Source organism: Nannobrachium achirus, assembly GCF_963921795.1.
Source record: "Nannobrachium achirus genome assembly, chromosome: 24".
Lineage (NCBI taxonomy): Eukaryota > Metazoa > Chordata > Actinopteri > Myctophiformes > Myctophidae > Nannobrachium > Nannobrachium achirus.
The window spans coordinates 32,336,204-32,354,602 of NC_137831.1; the positions used below are offsets into that span (position 1 = coordinate 32,336,204).

The 18,399-nt window shown below is 43.7% G+C and overlaps 1 protein-coding gene across 1 annotated transcript in view; it reads left to right on the forward strand.

The window, feature by feature from the left end:
* Nucleotides 1–18,399, forward strand: part of dgkza (diacylglycerol kinase, zeta a) — a 127,072-nt gene that overhangs the window by 48,693 nt on the left and 59,980 nt on the right. Inside the window, exon 23 of the mRNA XM_080720213.1 lies at nt 11,570–11,636. Within this exon, the coding sequence (XP_080576339.1) occupies nt 11,570–11,636 (67 nt within the window). The remainder of the gene's footprint in view (nt 1–11,569; nt 11,637–18,399) is intronic.

Genomic DNA, 18,399 nt, shown 5'->3' on the forward strand with positions numbered 1-18,399 from the left:
GTGTGTGTGTGTGTGTGTGTGTGTGTGTGTGTGTGTGTGTGTGTGTGTGTGTGTTTTTGTGTGAATCGGCTGCATCCGTGACGGCTGAATGAGGACAAGATTCTCATTGGGGCTACAATGACTGTCGCTGCATGTGGGTTAGAGTTGGGTTCCCAATCCTGTCCATGCCAAGCCTGTGGCCGCGGCCCCGCTATTGCAAACGGGTGAAATGAGACCGTCTATCTATCTACAAGCTCACGCAACATGTGAGCTTGTAGATCTGCAATTTGTTTTAGTTCACAGCCTATGCATGTATCCCAGTGAGCAATAGTCGGCTATTTAGACGTCTGTCTAAAATTTGTCAAAAAGTCCAGTTGGTCAAAAACGTCTAAGCTTAGAATTCTAGACGTTGATTAGACATTATTTCAACAGCTATATATAGATGGTCTATATTTTAGACATATTTTAGAAAGATTTTAGACGTATCAGATGTCTAATAGCCCAAAGAATGCTCAGTGGGATGTATATATAAAAAATACATTCGTTGCTATTGTTTTCATTTTCCTCTCCTTTCCAATTGGCTGGACTGGTTCCCCCCACCCCTGGCGGCGCCCACTTTGAAAACCTGTGTGTACGAGAACATTTGGGGTCGCTGATGCTTGGGACATCCTCTCCTCTCCTCTCCTCTCCTCTCCTCTCCTCTCCTCTCCTCTCCTCTCCAGGATTTTTGCGTTGCTCGTCCCTCCCTCTTGAGATACGTGGCGGTGCAGGTTGGTAGTTTGACGCCGGAGCTCGTTGCTGTGATGTTCGGTGGCACTCAGAGACACACAGGGGAACAGCCTACTATAGGTGTTAGAAGAACCTCCTCCATTTTCAATGCAACATCCCACGCCCCGATTCATTAGCATCCTTTGAGTTGTTGCAGCAGTGTTTCCTGAAGTGACATCCATTTGTCCTTTTATAGCTTCTATATCTAGCTCTAGCAGAGGTTTCATCATTAGCTGCTCAGTATTAGGGGACCTGGAAGGCAAAGTAAAGTTGAAATACAAGGAAAACTAACAAAACCCAGCATATATCCAGTTGCCACTGTCTTGACAGCCAGCTGGTGGGGGGGGGCGAAGAATTGTCACAAGATGTTGAACTTTACGGACCCCACATAGGAGCTCTTAACTCTTTTACTGCTATTTACGTTAACGCTCGCCCCATTCTTCAAGGTTCGCGCCGCCAAGTACCAGCGGCCGTTCGTTCGTTCTTTACCTTGTCTGAGCACTGTAAGCAGATGAGGGGTGGCGCGGGTCTGTACAGTAGAAACAGCTCCCGTAACGCTGCTCTCAAATCTCGACCACACATAAACAACAATGGAGGCGAAATCGCTTCCTGGCCGATCTACTTTCTCCATTTCTATGCTCTAAAGTACTGGTTCAAGCGAGGGACATTCGCGAGCCTCATTCATTGCATATGGCTGCCCCCTGCAGTCATTTTGGCTCGATTACAGCTATGCCTGTGTTTTACAAAAGAATTTGTTCGGAAATAATGGATGGATAATGTTCTGTAACATCGCAAAAGTGAGCTACTTTTAAGCTACTCTGATGGCAGTGACACACATAAATAAATAATAAATAAAGCAGTAAAAGAGTTAAGAGCTTCTGGTACAGTATAATCTGTCTGTGTGACTTAAAAGTACACTTTTTCAGACCTGAAGGAACAAAATAGACGGAGCAGAAAAGATGGCCAGTAAATTCCCTTGGAATCTCCTTGAATTTGGACAGCACATGTGGAGTAGACGTATGCCCACGCAGATATAACAGCACAGATTCTCAGCGGGTTTGCAAAGCTCACAGCATGACTGCGCTGACATTTAAGCATTAAACAAAGCATGCACGCGCGCACACGCGCGCACACACACACACACACACACACACACACACACACACACACACACACACACACACACACACACACACACACACACACACACACACACACACACACACACACACACACACACACACACACACACACACACACACACACACACACAGAAGCAATGCGTTATAGCAAAGCCCATGGCAGTTTCAGTGTAGGAAACCAAACACCACAGAACTTTCCAGAACCACAGTCACTATATCGTCGTTGTCGGGTGGAAACCTTGTATCTCCAAGTTTCAAATGTGTACGTTCTTTCACAAAGTAAAGCCCTGCTTCATCATACAAGACCTTCGATCAAAAGTAGTGAAAACAGCAGATCTACAAGCACACAACGCCTCGCGGTGCGAGGCGTTGTGTGCTTGTAGATCTGCTGTTTTCACTAGTTTAAATCATTTTTAAAATGATAAATGCAAAACGAACGGTTTTGGACATACAAGGTTTTCACCCGACAACGACGATATATTTAAATCTCAGCGACAGCCTTTTTTTTCAAGGTCCGTGTCAGTCTTTGACCCACGGAACCCTACTGTATGAAACATTCACTCCCAAAGACTCGTATTGAGTTCCATTCACTCGTATTGACTACCCTTCACCCCAACTGTACATCAGTGGTTGTCGGTGAGGGAAAGATCCCCTTACTGAGATCAATGTTGATCCCAAAAAGGGTCACAGGAGCATCCTGTTGGATCGATCAGTACTTGGTATTATATTCTACACAACACAGACCGCAGACGAGTAATGGGGCTCGAGTCTCTCTCAAACCCACCCAGGGGTGTCGCACCAAATTCTGGGCCCTGGGTACAAGGATTCACTGCGGTTCCCCCTTCGTAGGGGAAGGAGGGGGTTTAACCCATTTAGACTGGGAACTTATTATTATGCATGCTTTAACTATTGAAAAATAGCAGATCTACAAGCTCACAGCGCTGCTGCGAGCTTGTAGATCTGCTATTTTTGAAAAATCGTGAATATCTTTGAATATTTCAATTATCCTTCTAAGATTTTTTGAAAAACCTATGTTTCTATGTCAGTGGGGCTCAAACTTTTTCATGTGAAGGACCCCCAAAATGATATGTATTTGGCCACGGACCCTCCAGAAGCAACATTTTTGTTACAAATGTTCCCTTAAAAAAACATGTTCAAAGATTTGCACACATTTTCACGACTTTTCAAAAATAGCAGATCTACAAGCTCGCAGCGCGGCACTCGGTGCCGCGCTGTGAGCTTGTAGATCTGCTATTTTTCAATAGCTAAAGTATAAAATAATTAAGGCCCCTCCACCTTGGGCCCTAGTAACTCAGTCCCACTTTCCCCACCCTTGTGACGCCCCTGAACCCACCGTCCGATCACACTCTCTCTCTCTCTCTCGCTACCTCCTGACCTCTGGACCTTCGCTGCGGCGTTCAATAAATGCAGAATTGCCTCGGAAATGGTGACGTTTGTGTCACGGCATGGAACGAATTAACACAATCAATGAGAGATGGTTATGGTCTTTTGACACACAGAGTACAATATGGGGTTTATTAACCCAAGACCTGGAATTATTTTATACTTTAGCTAGCCTTCTGACAATGTGGCCCCCTGAACAATTTAGTTGAATACCCCTGAGCAAGAGTATTGCATTGCAGTATTGATACTTTTATTTAAAGATGGGCTCTATAAAACATGATTATCTACTATTATGATTATACTAGGAGGAAGAACCTTTCCAAAAAAGTGTACAGAAAGAGTTAAAATTATGTTTTTATGTGGCCACACCCACCAGTTCATTGGTATGCGTGGTTGTCGTGGTGGGTGGTGACCCAGCTGAAGTTAGCCACACCCACATGTGTTGGGTGAATGGTAATTAGGTTGATTCTATGAAGTAATAAGTATGGGTGTTTTTGGAACGGCACGTCTGACCCAGCAGGTGGCATCCTCCAGCTAAAAACTCAAATAAAAAGAGAATGCATAATTGCTCATAACAACCACACCAGGGGGTCTAATGAAGTACTGTCAACCTCCTAGACACATGAAAACCAGAAAAAGTACAAAACAATGGCACCGCCTCTTTAAGTAAAACATTTGAGTACTTTTCCACCACTGGCAGAGAGGACTGCAGAGTGTTCGAACCGCTAGTCTCCAGGTCGGTGGGCCAGTACTTTAGCTCTGCGCCACCGGAGCACCAGATGGGAACAACAGAACAGCTCCATGTCAAGCGCTCGGTGGCCCCTTGTGAATATGCACGCGTGTACAAAATCTCACATGCATGCACAATTTGCACATGCTTTCACACAGGCACTCGGTGCAGTGTTTCCCCTTCTCTTTCAATAACAGTGAGACGCACGCACACACACACACACACACACACACACACACACACACACACACACACACACACACACACACACACACACACACACACACACACACACACACACACACGCAAACATGACAAGTACAGTGGTGGAAAAAGTTTTTTTTTTTAAGTAAAAGTATCAATACGGCAATATATAAATACTCTGTTACAAGTAAAAGTCCGGAATTCAAAATGTACTTGAGTAAAAGTATGAAAGTGTTGGCATCAAAATGTACAAAAAGCAGAAGTAGAATTTTTTGATATAAAAAAAATAGGGCTAAAGTGATTTATGTATGTTTTCTAATAATTTACATCTGGAAAGTTACTAGCACCTAAAGTTCCCAAATAAATGTAGTGGAGTAAAAGTACATTTGGATCCGAGATGTAGAGTAGAAGTAAAAGTATTGGCAATTGGAAATACTCAAGTAAAATACAAACACCTCAAAATTGTACTTAAGTACAGTACTTAAGTAAATATAAGTAAATGCACTTAGTTACTTCATGCCACTGCAAACATGTATAAATATGCACGCAAACGCACAGGTCTGCGCCGCGGCTCATCTTTTTTTTCAGCCTCATCCAACGGCGTCGGGGTCTCTTTGATCAGATATTCCCTCTCATCTCATTGTAACATAGGAATGGAGGGAGATGGACAGAGAGAGAGAGAGAGGTTGACGGGGGTCCCGGGGGAGGGACCCCGTGAATGAATACCAAAGCGGGGTGGAGGTGGAGGTGGAGACCGAAACACGGCAGACTTTTAACCCATTTAGGCCTAGAATTATTGACTGCTTTAACCAGTGAAAAACAGCAGACATACAAGCTCACAGCGCGGCACCGAGTGCCGCGCTGCGAGCTTGTAGATCTGCTATTTTTGAAAAAGTCGTGTAAATGTGTGCAAATCTTTGAATATATGTATTTTCAAAGCAAACATTTGTAACTAAAATTTTGCTTCTGGGTGGTCACTGGAACTAAATATTTTGAGATGCGGGTCCGTGGCCAAATACATATCATTTTGGTGGTCCTTCACATGAAAAGGTTTGAGAACCACTGACACAGTAGTCTCTCAAGAACAGACTAACTGAGCTCCAGTTAAGTGAAAAGTACCTTTTCTTTGACGATGGCCGGCCAGATTGCTGACATAGAAACATAGGTTTTTCAAAAAACCTTAGAAGGATTCAAAAGACACCTATAGAATCTGGTCAAAATTCTAATTTTCACGATTTTTCAAAAATAGCAGATCTACAAGCTCGCAGCGCGGCACTCGGTGCCGCGCTGTGAGCTTGTATATCTGCTATTTTTCAATAGTTAAAGCATAAAATAATGATACACAAAATGTGTACCCGTTGTAAATGGGTTAACATCCCTCCGTACCTCCAGAGATCAAAGCACTTTGCAGCATATGTGCGTCATTGCCAACGCTGTCGACGTACGTGACGTTGATGTACACCAGCGGTTCCCGAACTTTTTTTTTTGCTCGAGACTCAAAAGGGAGATTAGACGTTTGCACGGGACCCAAACTAGTGAAAACAGCCGATCTACAAGCTCACAACACGGCGTGAAAACATTTGTTCTCTAATTTATGGAATGTATTAGATTTTTCTTTTATTCATTCATGAAATTACTTGGAAAAATCATTTCATTTTTATTCATGAAAATCTTTGGATGTTTTGAAATATAATAATAATTAAAAACAAAAAGGAAGAAACCAAAAAATTAAGGGTTCCATAAAAAATGTGTTTGTGACCCATAAATGGGTCCTGACCCAGTGTTTGGGAACCAGTGATGTAAACCATGCAGGAGCACACCCACATTGAGTCAACGTTACATTGTTGCTAGGAGACAGGTGAAACCTTTGTCACAACATCTGTTTACACCACTAGCCAAAGCTTAAAGAGCATTCTGCAAAAATAGTTTTTTTTTTTAATGTGCCATTTAGAAACTTTCCATGTCCTGCTATTGGCAAGACAATAGATTTCCACTGGATTTGCGGTTCATTGAGCTTGTAGATCAGCTATTTTTGCTATTTTCATGAAGGTGGATTCTGCTTTTCAATGGGAATGGCAAAGGCAAAAGAGGGAAAGAAACCCTTTTGCAGGACATTTTCAGGTAAAGTGCAATAATGCCTGAAAACTTACAACGGCACATCTGTACAAGCACTATGTGACACGTTGTGAGCTTGTAACCATTTTGCTGGACAACAAAGTAAGTGGTTTTAACCCTGCAATCCATTGTAATTGAACAGCAGACCCAACACTTGATCTCCCTGTGCAGATTATACACATGGCACTCTGTTCTCTCAACGTCTCTTTCTCCGTCTCCCCCCTGCTCCCAATTATGTGACACACACACACACACACACACACACACACACACACACACACACACTTCCTCCATCGTGCATACACAAACATTACATATAGCCAAACATACACATAAATGTACACACCTTGTGATGACATCACTTACCCATAAGTGCCTCAATAATAGAAGATAATAAATAATACATGTTGCCAGAGAGACGCAAACACATGTACACAGCACACACAGACGCACACACACACACACACACACACACACACACACTCACACACACACACACACACACACACACACACACACACACACACACACACACACACACACACACACACACACACACACACACACACACACACTGTAGATCACGGTAGAGATTCTTTGATTCCCCTGTGTGTCTCTTCATGGAAGCATGAAGGCTACTGTAGGTGAATTGATAGTGTGTGTGCAAACACGTTTGTGCCATTGTTGTTGATGCAGTTTGACTCAGGGCACTTACTCGGACTGTGCTTTTTGTAAGTCACCCTGGAGAAGTGCATACACATGTACATTGTTGTCGATTGTAAGCATGATGCATGGTGACAGATTAGTCTGTCTGTGTGTGTGTGTGTGTGTGTGTGTGTGTGTGTGTGTGTGTGTGTGTGTGTGTGTGTGTGTGTGTGTGTGTGTGTGTGTGTGTGTGTGTGTGTGTGTGTGTGTGTGTGTGTGTGTGTGTGTGTGTGTGTGTGTGTGTGTGTGTGTGTGTGTCTCAAGCATAGAGTCGTTTTGCTTGTGAGTTGCGAGTGCATTTTCGTGCACATACGTGTTTGAGTTTGGCAGTGTGTTTGTGAAATTGATACAGAACGAGGCAATCAGCAGGAATGTGCGTGTGTGTGTGTGATATTATTGTGTGTGTATTGACTTGGCTTTTTATTTTGTCACTTTTTGAAACACACGTTTGCTCCTTTGAAATTCGTGAATGTCTACCTTTCACTTTCTTTTCTTTACTATTTATTTACCCCAAGATCCTGCAGTACAAACTGACCATACACAGTACAAACTGACCCTTCACAGTAGAACATGACCATATATGGTCATTTTCTATTTCCATTCACAGTAGAAAATGACCATATATGGTAATTTTCTATGTGAATGGTCAGTTTGTACTGTAGAAAATATAGTTTGCCAGTAAAAAAAAAATACCATTCACCGTTAGGGATGGGATGATAAGCGATATTATCGTATATCGTGATAAAATCTCGTATCGTGGAGATTTAATTTATTTTGTCATGCACTGGGATCAATTCACCTTTTATTTGCCGAGCTGCATATCCGGTACCATTTTAAACCCTCTAGAATTGGTATTTTTTTTTCACTCTCTCAAATGTCTTTGTCAAAAAATAGCCGATCTACAAGCTCACAATGCGACGCGTTGTGAGCTTGTAGATCGGCAAATGTTTTTGGCTATGTTCCGCCCAAGGATAATGGATTTTGATTATCGCGATATCGTAAATCGCAATTTATTTTGTTACAATAATCGTGATATGAAATGTTCATATCGTCCCTTCCCTATTCACAGTAGAAAATGACCATGCTGTGGCGTCAGTTCAGAAAAAGCTAAGGTATGGCAACATGACTGGTGTCTTGCACGCGCGTGCAAGACACCAGTCATGTTGCCATACCTTAGCAACAGGCACGATGAAAAGTACATTTTATTATTTCCCCCTATAGCCAAGGTATGGCAGCTGCCATAGCTTGCCATACCCAATTGACGCCTCTGTGACCATGCACACTAAAGATTTACCATGCACAGTAAATATTGACCCAAATGGATCCTTGGGTCCATTTTTACACTCCCACAGTTAAATTAACGCTGGGGATACGACTGCATCCTAGCATGAATCAAGTCCATGTCAACTTGAAGTGATTGACTATCTTGACAGCCATTGTAGCGACCGGCGATATATCTAGTCGATGTGACTCAACAATCACAAAAAGATGAGCCCTTTTCACAGGCAGGGAGAAGAGATGGAAAGAGCGAAGAGAAAGAGAAAAGGGGGAAGACAAATGAAAGTGGGGAGGAGGAAAGGTTCACGAACAAGGTTAGAATTAGGGGCGCAACAGTTAGTCGAACTAATCAATTTAATTGATTATAAGAATAATAGATGTTTTTTTTTTTGTTTTGTTTAGTTCTCCCCGGCTATTCAATGAAGCCAAAAGTAATCGGTAGAATAACGGAGGACAGGAGGAACAAGGTATTATGTGGGTGAGCTTGTAGATCTGCTAAAACATGAAAAACATTTATAGATTCCCCTATCTCAAACTATTATGTATCAGGGACCCCCCAGAAGCAAATTTTTGAGTTAAAAAAGATATATTCAAAGATTTGCAAAAAAAATAAAAAATCTTGATTTTTCAAAAATGGCAGATGTGCAAGCTCACAGCGCGGCACTCGGTGCATAAAGTATATCTATAATAGAGAATGGATAGCCCCGCCCCCAGCTATTCATTTGAATGCAAGTTGCTCAGTGGCGTTTGAAGCACATGGAAGAATCACATCCAGGTGCATTGTGGGGGAAATTGGCAAACAAAAGTTGTTTTTTTTTTAACTTACATCGAGACGTAAGTACGGTAAAATGTTCCAGCTTTGGCCGGCTGCTTCAACTTTCTACTGTGGTTCTGGGGGCTTGACTCGGTGCGGTGCTGTGAGCTTGTATTATCTGCTATTTCTTTTTATAATTAAAGCATAAAATAATGGTTAAAGTGGTTAAAATGTTCCAGATCTCAGCCTGCTCTTCTGTCAACAAACACCACCGAGAAGCATATCTCTCTGTCTCTGCTGAGCAGAAATCTCCATATTCTAACCTTTTTTATTTATTTGTACATAAACGCCCCTACTTGATCACGCTACAGCGTCAAACAGAGGCATCAGAAGTACGCAGATCCACAAGCTCCAGATGCGGCCGAGCTTGTACGCAGATCTAGTACTTTTGCTCTTTTTTTATATTGGAATCCTGTAAAGCCACAGTTTTTGGACATATGAGGTTTCCCACCCGACAGAGACGCTATAGAGACATGTGGAGAAGAGCAGGCACGTGCACACTTAGACATTAAAGGGGGCTTGAGCCCTTGCCCTTTTAAAAAGTGCCCTCTCCAGACCATGAATAAGTACCGAAAATAGCCGACCTCCAAGCTCACAACGCGTCGCAGCACAACGCATTGTGAGCTTGGAAGTCTGCTATTTTCAATATTTTCACCAAAAGGCCCTTTTAGAAATGTCAGCCCCTGCCCCTCTAACATTCTCTGCACGTCCCTGGAGAGGAGAATAAGGGATTAAGACGAGAGACAAAATGGAAAGACGGGGAGGGAGAGAGAGAGAGAGAGAGAGTCAGTGAGTGAGTGAGTGGGCATTCATTTGTATTTCTGCTAGTATCTTGTCAAGATGCAAGGCATGTCTGGGGAGCTTAAAAGAAAATGCCTTTTCTCATTAGATTTTATTTTTTACTTTTTTGTATTGACGTTTGCAGTAGTTTATATGTTATAACTTCACAAGGCATTTTTTTTTTACTCGTCACATGCAAACAGGTTTGCGCTTTAAATAATAAGACACGAGCACAGGTGGTTCTCGTCGCTTTCCCTTCCCCCGGAGGCGAGATAATAAAAAGGCCAGCATTCAAATAATAAGCGATTGAATCTTGTTTTTTAAATAAAGCTGTGAGTGGGAACATTGTTGTGTTTCTATAGAGTCTCTACTCACTTTGTGTCGGCGCGGAGGCGAGTGAGAGAGAGAGACAGAGGGGAATCAAACAATGGAACTGGGTTGCTTTTCAACACATAGATAAATAAGACGTCGCCTGTCTTAATTCATCTCCCACGAAAGCAAAATATGGAAATATTCAAATGGGAAAGGGAGGGGTCGTGGGGGAGGGGGGTGTAAATGTTGGTGGATTAGTTGGCTTTGTGACGAAGAAGATCTGAATAAATGCAGAGCGCATGCTGAAGATGAGCCGGAGACGCTTTTCAAAACACCACTTCCAGGAGTCAAGACGCTCGGCAGGGGTGTCGCACCAAATTCTGGGCCCTGGGTACAAGGATTCACTCACATTTTGTGCTTTAACTATTGAAAAATAGCAGATATACAAGCTCACAGCGCGGCACCGAGTGCCTCGCTGCGAGCTTGTAGATCTGCTGTTTTTGAAAAATCGTGAAAATATTGAATATTTCAAATCCTTCTAAGGATTTTTTTTGTTGTTGTTGAAAAACCTATGTTTCTATGTCAGTGGTGCTCAAACGTTTTCATGTCAAGGACCCCCAAAATGATATGTATTTGGCCGCAGACCCCCAGCTCAAAATATTTAGTTCCAGGGACCCCCCAGAAGCAATGTGAGCTTGTATATCTGCTATTTTTCAATAGCTAAAGTATAAAATAATTAAGGCCCCTCCACCTTGGGCTCTAGTGACTCAGTCCCACTTTCCCCCCCTTGTGACGCCCCTGTGTGTGCGCTTGACAGCGTTTCACATTTCTCCTAAGGGGTGCGCGAGTGCCTTGCTCATGGGTCTGCGTCTGCGTCACATGTCTCATGAATACAGATGTCAAACCGTAGGCCAGGGGTCTTCAACGTTTTCAGGCCAAGGACCCCTTAGTTGAGAGAGAGATGAAGCAGGGACCCCCCACAATCTGTTCATAGATTCCATTTTATAGTTTCATTGTTTGACAGCACGATCATCAGTGTATTTTGGATTCATGTCCATTTGTATTTTTCAGATATTTAACTACTTGAACCATCCATACTTATTAATAAACCTGACCTTTCACTCTGTACTTGGTCTGCTCTTTTTCCTCTCTACACCAAACCTCTTTGCCGAAAATAGCCGATCTACAAGCTCACAACGCCTCACAGCGCGAGGCGTTGTGAGCATGTAGATCTGCTAGAGAGAGTGTTTTTATTTCATCCTGCTCTGCTGTACTTGAAGCTGAACTGGTTCCTATATTGTGGTGTAACTCAATGTGATCGGTCCATCTGTCACCCAGGAGGAAGCGGACAAGCCAAAGATCCTGTCCTCGCAGAGACTGTCTCCCAAATGGTGTTTCCTGGACTGTAAGTAGAACCCTCACGCCCTGAACCTCTCCCAACCCTCACAACCACTGCACCCCCTGTGCTATCGTTTCTCCCAACACCGCTTTCCTCCGGTCCAGTCTACATATAAATCAAAGGGGGCTTGAGCCCCTGCCCTTTTATCTGTCTGTAAAAACCTTCCTTTCAAGACCATAAATGCAATTTTTACTATGGTGAAAGAAATGCAAATCCCCTCTTTCCATGCCATACCTGAAGGCAGAATTCAATAGAATGTCCTTGTCAAAACTCTCCTGAACTTGAATGCAGCGTCTTATGTTGAAAGAATTGCCCTCTCTGTGTAGAAATCCATGCCATTACGCCACATCTCCAGTATTGACTTGGTTATGCTTAGTTCAGTGTGGTTTCACACACCAAAAATAGCCGACCTCCAAGCTCACAACGCGCCGCAGCGCAACGCGGTGTGAGTTTGCGAGCGAAACGTTGTTTGGTTGGGAAATAATTATAAAAGAAATAATGGGAGAGCATTACATTGTTTGTGGACATTGCCTTTTTTATTCACTTGTTTGTTCTTGGATCCAGCTGTGCGGATGTGCATATCCTACGCCTTTTGTCTCAGATCTACAAGCTCAAAACAAGCTCTTTGAGTTTCTAGATTCACTTTTTTCGTTGAATGTCAAATCACATTCCTCCCAGCGCTATGTACCACCTTCCATTTTCACTAGGAAATGCGTCACCAATACGGAAGTGGAGAAAGTGGAGCACTTCCGTTGACTTTAATAATGCAATTATGTCAAGGTATATACAGATTCATTACTCAGACTAGGGCATTAATGACTTGTGATTCTTGCAAGTCGACTCGACTCAGTAAAAAGTTGAGTTGAAGTCGACTTTATTGTTTGATGACTTCGTCACACCGTGCATGAATTGGGGGACAAAACCTGAAACCCTGTTCTTAATTCTATATAAAAACACAGTTGGAAAAGATAATCATTCTGTCCTTGACAATAAGCAATCCCACTGTTTGAATGCTGTACACACGCACACATGGAGCAAAAATAATGTCGAAAAAATATGGTTTTATTTTATTTTTGTCAACTTTCGACTTTCCCTGGTGGGAGTCGACTTGTGTAATGAAGTCGACTTGTGGACTTTTTGGTTAATGCCCTAACTCAGACATAGACTTACAGGTAGCTGATGCGTGTCCCCGATTCGATTCCTGGCCAGTTTGCTGTGTGTCATTTCCCTGCTCTCTCTCTGTCTCTCTCGCTCTCTCTCTCACACACACACACACACACACACACACACACACACACACACACACACACACACACACACACACACACACACACACACACACACACCGTTGCTATCGAAATAAAGGAGAAATCCCTGTCTGAGCTGCTATGATTCAATGGCTATTTTCAATTTGGCCCAAATCCATTCCAGGGTCAGTGTAACCTGTCACTGTGACCCACACACATCTCCCACTCCCTCAGTCTGGGACATGAAAATTGTCCATTGTACTTTGGTTCTCCGCCTGACATTGACAGGAACATTGTCAAATTCCCCAAACAGCCCTTTTCTCTCTCTCTCTCTCTCTCTCTCTCTCTCTCTCTCTCTCTCTCTCTCTCTCTCTGCATCTGTGCGCACGTGCACGTACCACGCACACACCACACGCACACCAGTGGTGAAAGTATCAAAACTGCATTGTAGAAGTACTCTGTTACAAGTAGAAGTCCAGAATTCAAAATTTACTTGAGTAAAAGTACAAAAGTATTGGCATCAAAATGTACTTAAAAGTAAAAGTACAAAAATGTACTGTACTGTACACACACCTATGCTCACTTTGGCTCGAATCCCTTTGAACTCGAGTCAGTTCAAAGTCCCCTGCTTTTTAAAAGCCGATACACCGGTGCAGCATGTTTGGTCGCGCGATGGGGTTTGCGTGCCAAAACTATCCGATCTACAAGCTCACAGCTGGCCACGTTGTACCAGGGGATCTGCTCTTGGGGATCTGCTCTTTAATAATGTTCCTTATTAAGCCTATAACTCTCGAGGAGCGAGTCGCTTCGACTTCGAGTCAACAAATGATTACGTCTCTCTCTCTTTCTCTCCACCGCAGCTGGTGTCCAGGGGCTGCTAAATTGAGTGGTGTCTTCCTTTAAAGTGTTGCTGTCTCCCTTGTTAAAGAGGAAATGATCTGTGACTGTCTGTCTAATTGACTCGGGTCAAAGTGGGTGTGATCGCGCGCTAATGGGATTAGCCTGAAACCACTGTTTGGCGTCTGGAGAGGATCAATGAAACCGCTGCTTCGGAGAGAGAGAGAGCTGGCAGCGCCCGGCGCTTTCCCTCCCTCGCTCGCTCCTCTCTCCCCGTCTCTCTCTCTCTGTCCTTTCAAGCTCTCTCGTTCCTTTGTAGATGGCTACATCTCTCTCTCTCTTTCTCTCTCTCTCTCTCACCTCGCACTGTCTCAGCGCAATTATATTGCGGTTTGCTCTCTCGACTTCTCGTTTCCTCGCCCTCCCTCTGTGTGTCTCTCTCTCTCTCTCTCTCTCTCTCTCTCTCTCTACTTCTGTCACTGCCTCGCTGAGACTGTTCCAATTAATTCTAATTTCTCCCCCTTAATTCACTTTCTCTTCCTCTCTCCCCCTCTCTCTCTCTCTCTCTCTCCGTTTCCCTCCACCTATCTCTTGCAGTCAACCTTCTCTCTATCTCTCTCTCCCTCTCTCTCTCTCTCTTGTTATTTTCATGCTCATTCTCTGTGTCTCTCTGTTTGTGTACACATTAGTTGTGTGTACCAAGATCGGTGTGGTGACATACGGTGCAGGAACACACACATGATTGACAGTCTTTATGGTGGATGTCCTTTCCCTGTCGGCTCACTAAAGTCGCTGCTGTGTTAGCATGTTTGCCGCGCGTCACCCAGGAGGGATGGGGTTTCTTTCCGTTGCGACGAAACGCGCAGATCTGCTATTTTTGGCTCACGCCGCCGCCCCCCCGACTAAGTATGATCCACTCGCTGCTCTTCAGATCTGTGAATGTTTCGCGCGCACAAGTTCGGCGAGAATACAACGTTGTTGTCGGGGGGAAGACCTTGTATGTCCGAAACCATTCGTTTTGTGTTCATCATTTTAAGAATGATTTAAAATTGTGCTTGTAGATCTGCTGTTTTCACTAATTTTGCACGTCCGTCTCGTATGATGAAGCAGGGGCTTTGCTTTACGAAAAATTAAAAAACGTACACGGTTTAAACAAGGAGTTACGAGGTTTCTGCCCGACAGTGGCGATAAAAGTGGCTCTAATAAAGTTCCACTTTAAAAGAATTAATCACAATGAGTTATGTGTTGTCTCTGTTCCATTTATCTATTTCTCTCTCTCTCTTTTGGTTTCTCTCGCTATATTTACCCCTTTATCTCTGGTTCTCTCTTTCTCTCTATCTGTTGCTGTCTGCCTCTGTTCCTATCGTTTTCACCATTACTCTCTCTCTCTCTCTCTTTCTCTCTCTCTCTCTCTCTCTCTCTCTCTCTCTCTCTCTCTCTCTCTCTCTAATTAATCAGAGCTGTTTTCATCTTGCCTCAGCCCTAGAGCCTCTGCTCCGTTCCACTGGGGCACTAGTCAAACATAGGAGTTTCTTTGTGCACTCGCAGGCGCGCGCACACACGCACGTGTGTACGTGAATGGCAGAGGGGCGCGAGAGGAGAGAGGCGGAGAGAGAGGGAGACCTGGAACAGGGAGAATAGAAAAGGGGCTGTTTGGTAAATTTGACAATGTTCCCGTCAATGAGACGACATTATCTCTGAAGGCGACTTATTTTAGCGATGACCTGGTCCGCGCACAAGCGACATGCTGACTCATTTACATCTATCGGCTCCTCCGCCTTAAAACCGGAATATCTGCAAAGCTGTCGAGGTTGTCTGCTGACACAAGACCATCCATCACCGCGGCCGCTCGTTCATCAACAACACCTGGCGCGTCCAAACAAGCCTTCCTGTCAACCCAACATACCCGCCGTCTGGTCTCTTTTCTTTCGCAGCACGCAGAGCGAACATCACATCGATGGAAAATACACCGTAATACGATGTTACTAACCACATGAACATTAGCGATCTACAAGTATACACTGTGAAGTTTAAGTGGTTATTGAATACTCATTGTCAAGGAAGTGGGAGCCATGCCATAGAACCAAGTCAGGGGTCTTCAACGTTTTCAGGCCAAGGACCCCTTAGTTGAGAGAGAGATGAAGCAGGGACCTCCACAACCTTATCATAGATTCCACATAGTTGCATTGTTTCACAGCACAATCATTAGTGTATTTTGGAATCATATAAATGTGTGTTTTCAGATTTTTAACCACTTGAACCATCCGTCAGTACTTAATAAACTTGACCTTTCACTCTGTACTTAGTGTGCTCTTTTTCCCCCCCATCTACGCCTAACCTCTTTGCCAAAAATAGCCGATCTACAATCTTGTAGATCGTCTATTTTTGGCTAAAGTTCTCCGATATGGACACTAGTGTTCAAGTGGTTAATATGAAAAAGAAAAAGGTTTCTATCACACAAAGATTTGGAGGACCCCCCCTGTAGTAACTCTGGGGACCCCTTAGGGGACCCCCTGTTGAAGACCTCTGACCTTAGTGATTGATGATGTCATCAATTTATACAAAAAACATGTCACAACACTAGTCCCATACAACTTATAGGAATGGCTTTTATTTATACTGGCCGGGGTCCCACAGGGTCTACACTTGGTCCCCCTCCCTTTATGTCCCCCACTAGAAAAGATGCTGGGGTTCATTTGGTTAATTACTTGTTAGAGCTCCCTGTTCTCTATATTGATCGATAGCCACCTTGGTCAGTGCTATCTGGCTAAAACAAATTATTTTCTTCTTCCGACCTTCCCCATCTGCCTTCATGCACACTGGTCTTCAATCATTCCCTTGTGTTTGTGTTTTCTTTTTATCTTTTTTTAACCAGAATGGCAACATCATTTCAGATATCACTAGGATCAGTTTATCAGCCTGCTTGCTTGATTTCACGTTCACTGCCTGATCCAAAATAGATGATTTAAAAGTTGTTTGCCAAAAGAAATTTTTGTCACTCAGGTGGGGGGATGGGGGGTTAGTATCAGGTTTATAGAATGTGCAGTAAGGTGTGTGCATATGCAGAAGGTAGGTGCATTACAGAAGTATAGAGCCGCTCTATCTATACATGTGTTCGGGTGTGTGTTTGTATTCCGTTGCTTCCCAGTGTGGGGACCAGTTATTTCAATCATAAACCACATCGACGGGTATGGAAATAGGCCTCGATTTTCATTTCATGAATGTGTCTGTGTTTCTTCCCATGCACACCAGCAGCTTTTAACGTTCTTTTATTCTATCTTCTGATCAGAAGAGAAAAATCGGAACTACATCGAGACTGACTGAGCTAACTAACTAACTAAACTTCTTTTTAAAGCTTATCCTACTGTGCTTTCCCTTTTCCTGCCTCTGTTGCGCCACAGTGCATCTACGGTGGAGAGCTTCTTGCCTTTCCTGGCTTTGCCCTGGCAAGGCTCCCATAGTGTCAGTTTCCTTGCCGTAACTGGTACGGGTGCCTGACGCAGTGCCCTGCCAGCCTCTTTCCTTCTCTCTCTGACTTTGTCTGTGACGTGTGGTATTAGGTCCCCGTATCGGTACACAGTATGTCTAGACTCATGTCATCAACATGGATCTGTCCCATATAGCGCCACCATCAGGGCGATTTTTTCAACAAAAAGAAAATTGGACACTGCTTCTACAGATTTTGCCCTAAAATCACACAAAGCAGTACACAGCATCTCTACAGTCATGTCAGCAACATGCATCTGTCCCATCTAGCGCCACTATCAGGCCGATTTTTGCAAAACACATTTTTGGACACTGTTTCTACAGATTTTGCCCTAAAATCACGCAAAGCGGTACACAGTATCTCTAAAGTCATGTCATCAACATGGATCTGTCCCATTTCCCATATTCCCTCCTGATTGGCTACCATTGCCTTCTAAAGTTTATGTATGCGACCTGACGGTCACTTATCTACCGATTTAGGGAGTCTTACTGGTATTAGGTTTTTAGCAGTGGTTCTCGACCTGTGGGTCATTATTTTGAGGGGTCCCCAGATGATTGACTTAATGTGCAACATTGTTTTCTCACTCAACAGTAAACAGTGTATAGAGGATATATGTACATTTCTAAAGTGACAATTTAAGGACTTTTTAATACCTCTAAAATGGCAAATTGAAACATTGGCCAAATTGTCAAATATTAGAGGCATTGGCTCACAGATGTTGTAGATCTGCTATTTTATACAATAGAACAAAATGTAATGCCTCAACTCTTAGTGCTCGTCAGGGTGGCGGGTCCCTAGTTAACTCATTCTGAGCCCAGGACATTAACGGATTAGGGGGTCCAGAGTGCCCCCTCCCGGCCCCATTAACGGCCGCTGTCTTATTTTGAAGGCCAGAAGTCTAGACCGGAAGTACTTCCGGTCTGACGTCATCGGATTGTGCGCCGGAACCGATGCGTGTCCACGTGGAGTTGTGTAATGGCCGACCGGGAGCTTTTATAACTGTGTAAAATAAGCGAGCATCTGCCTCCATCCTAGCTTCTAAAGTGTAGTTTTGAGATAATGGACATTAAAGATGAGATCGGCCGTCCACCTCAATGTTATGGGATGACTATTGTGTGCTCGTGGAGCCGTGATGATGACAAATCAGCGCGGATTTCGTCTCCGGAGCGTCGGCCATTGTACTAGGTATTTTTACTCG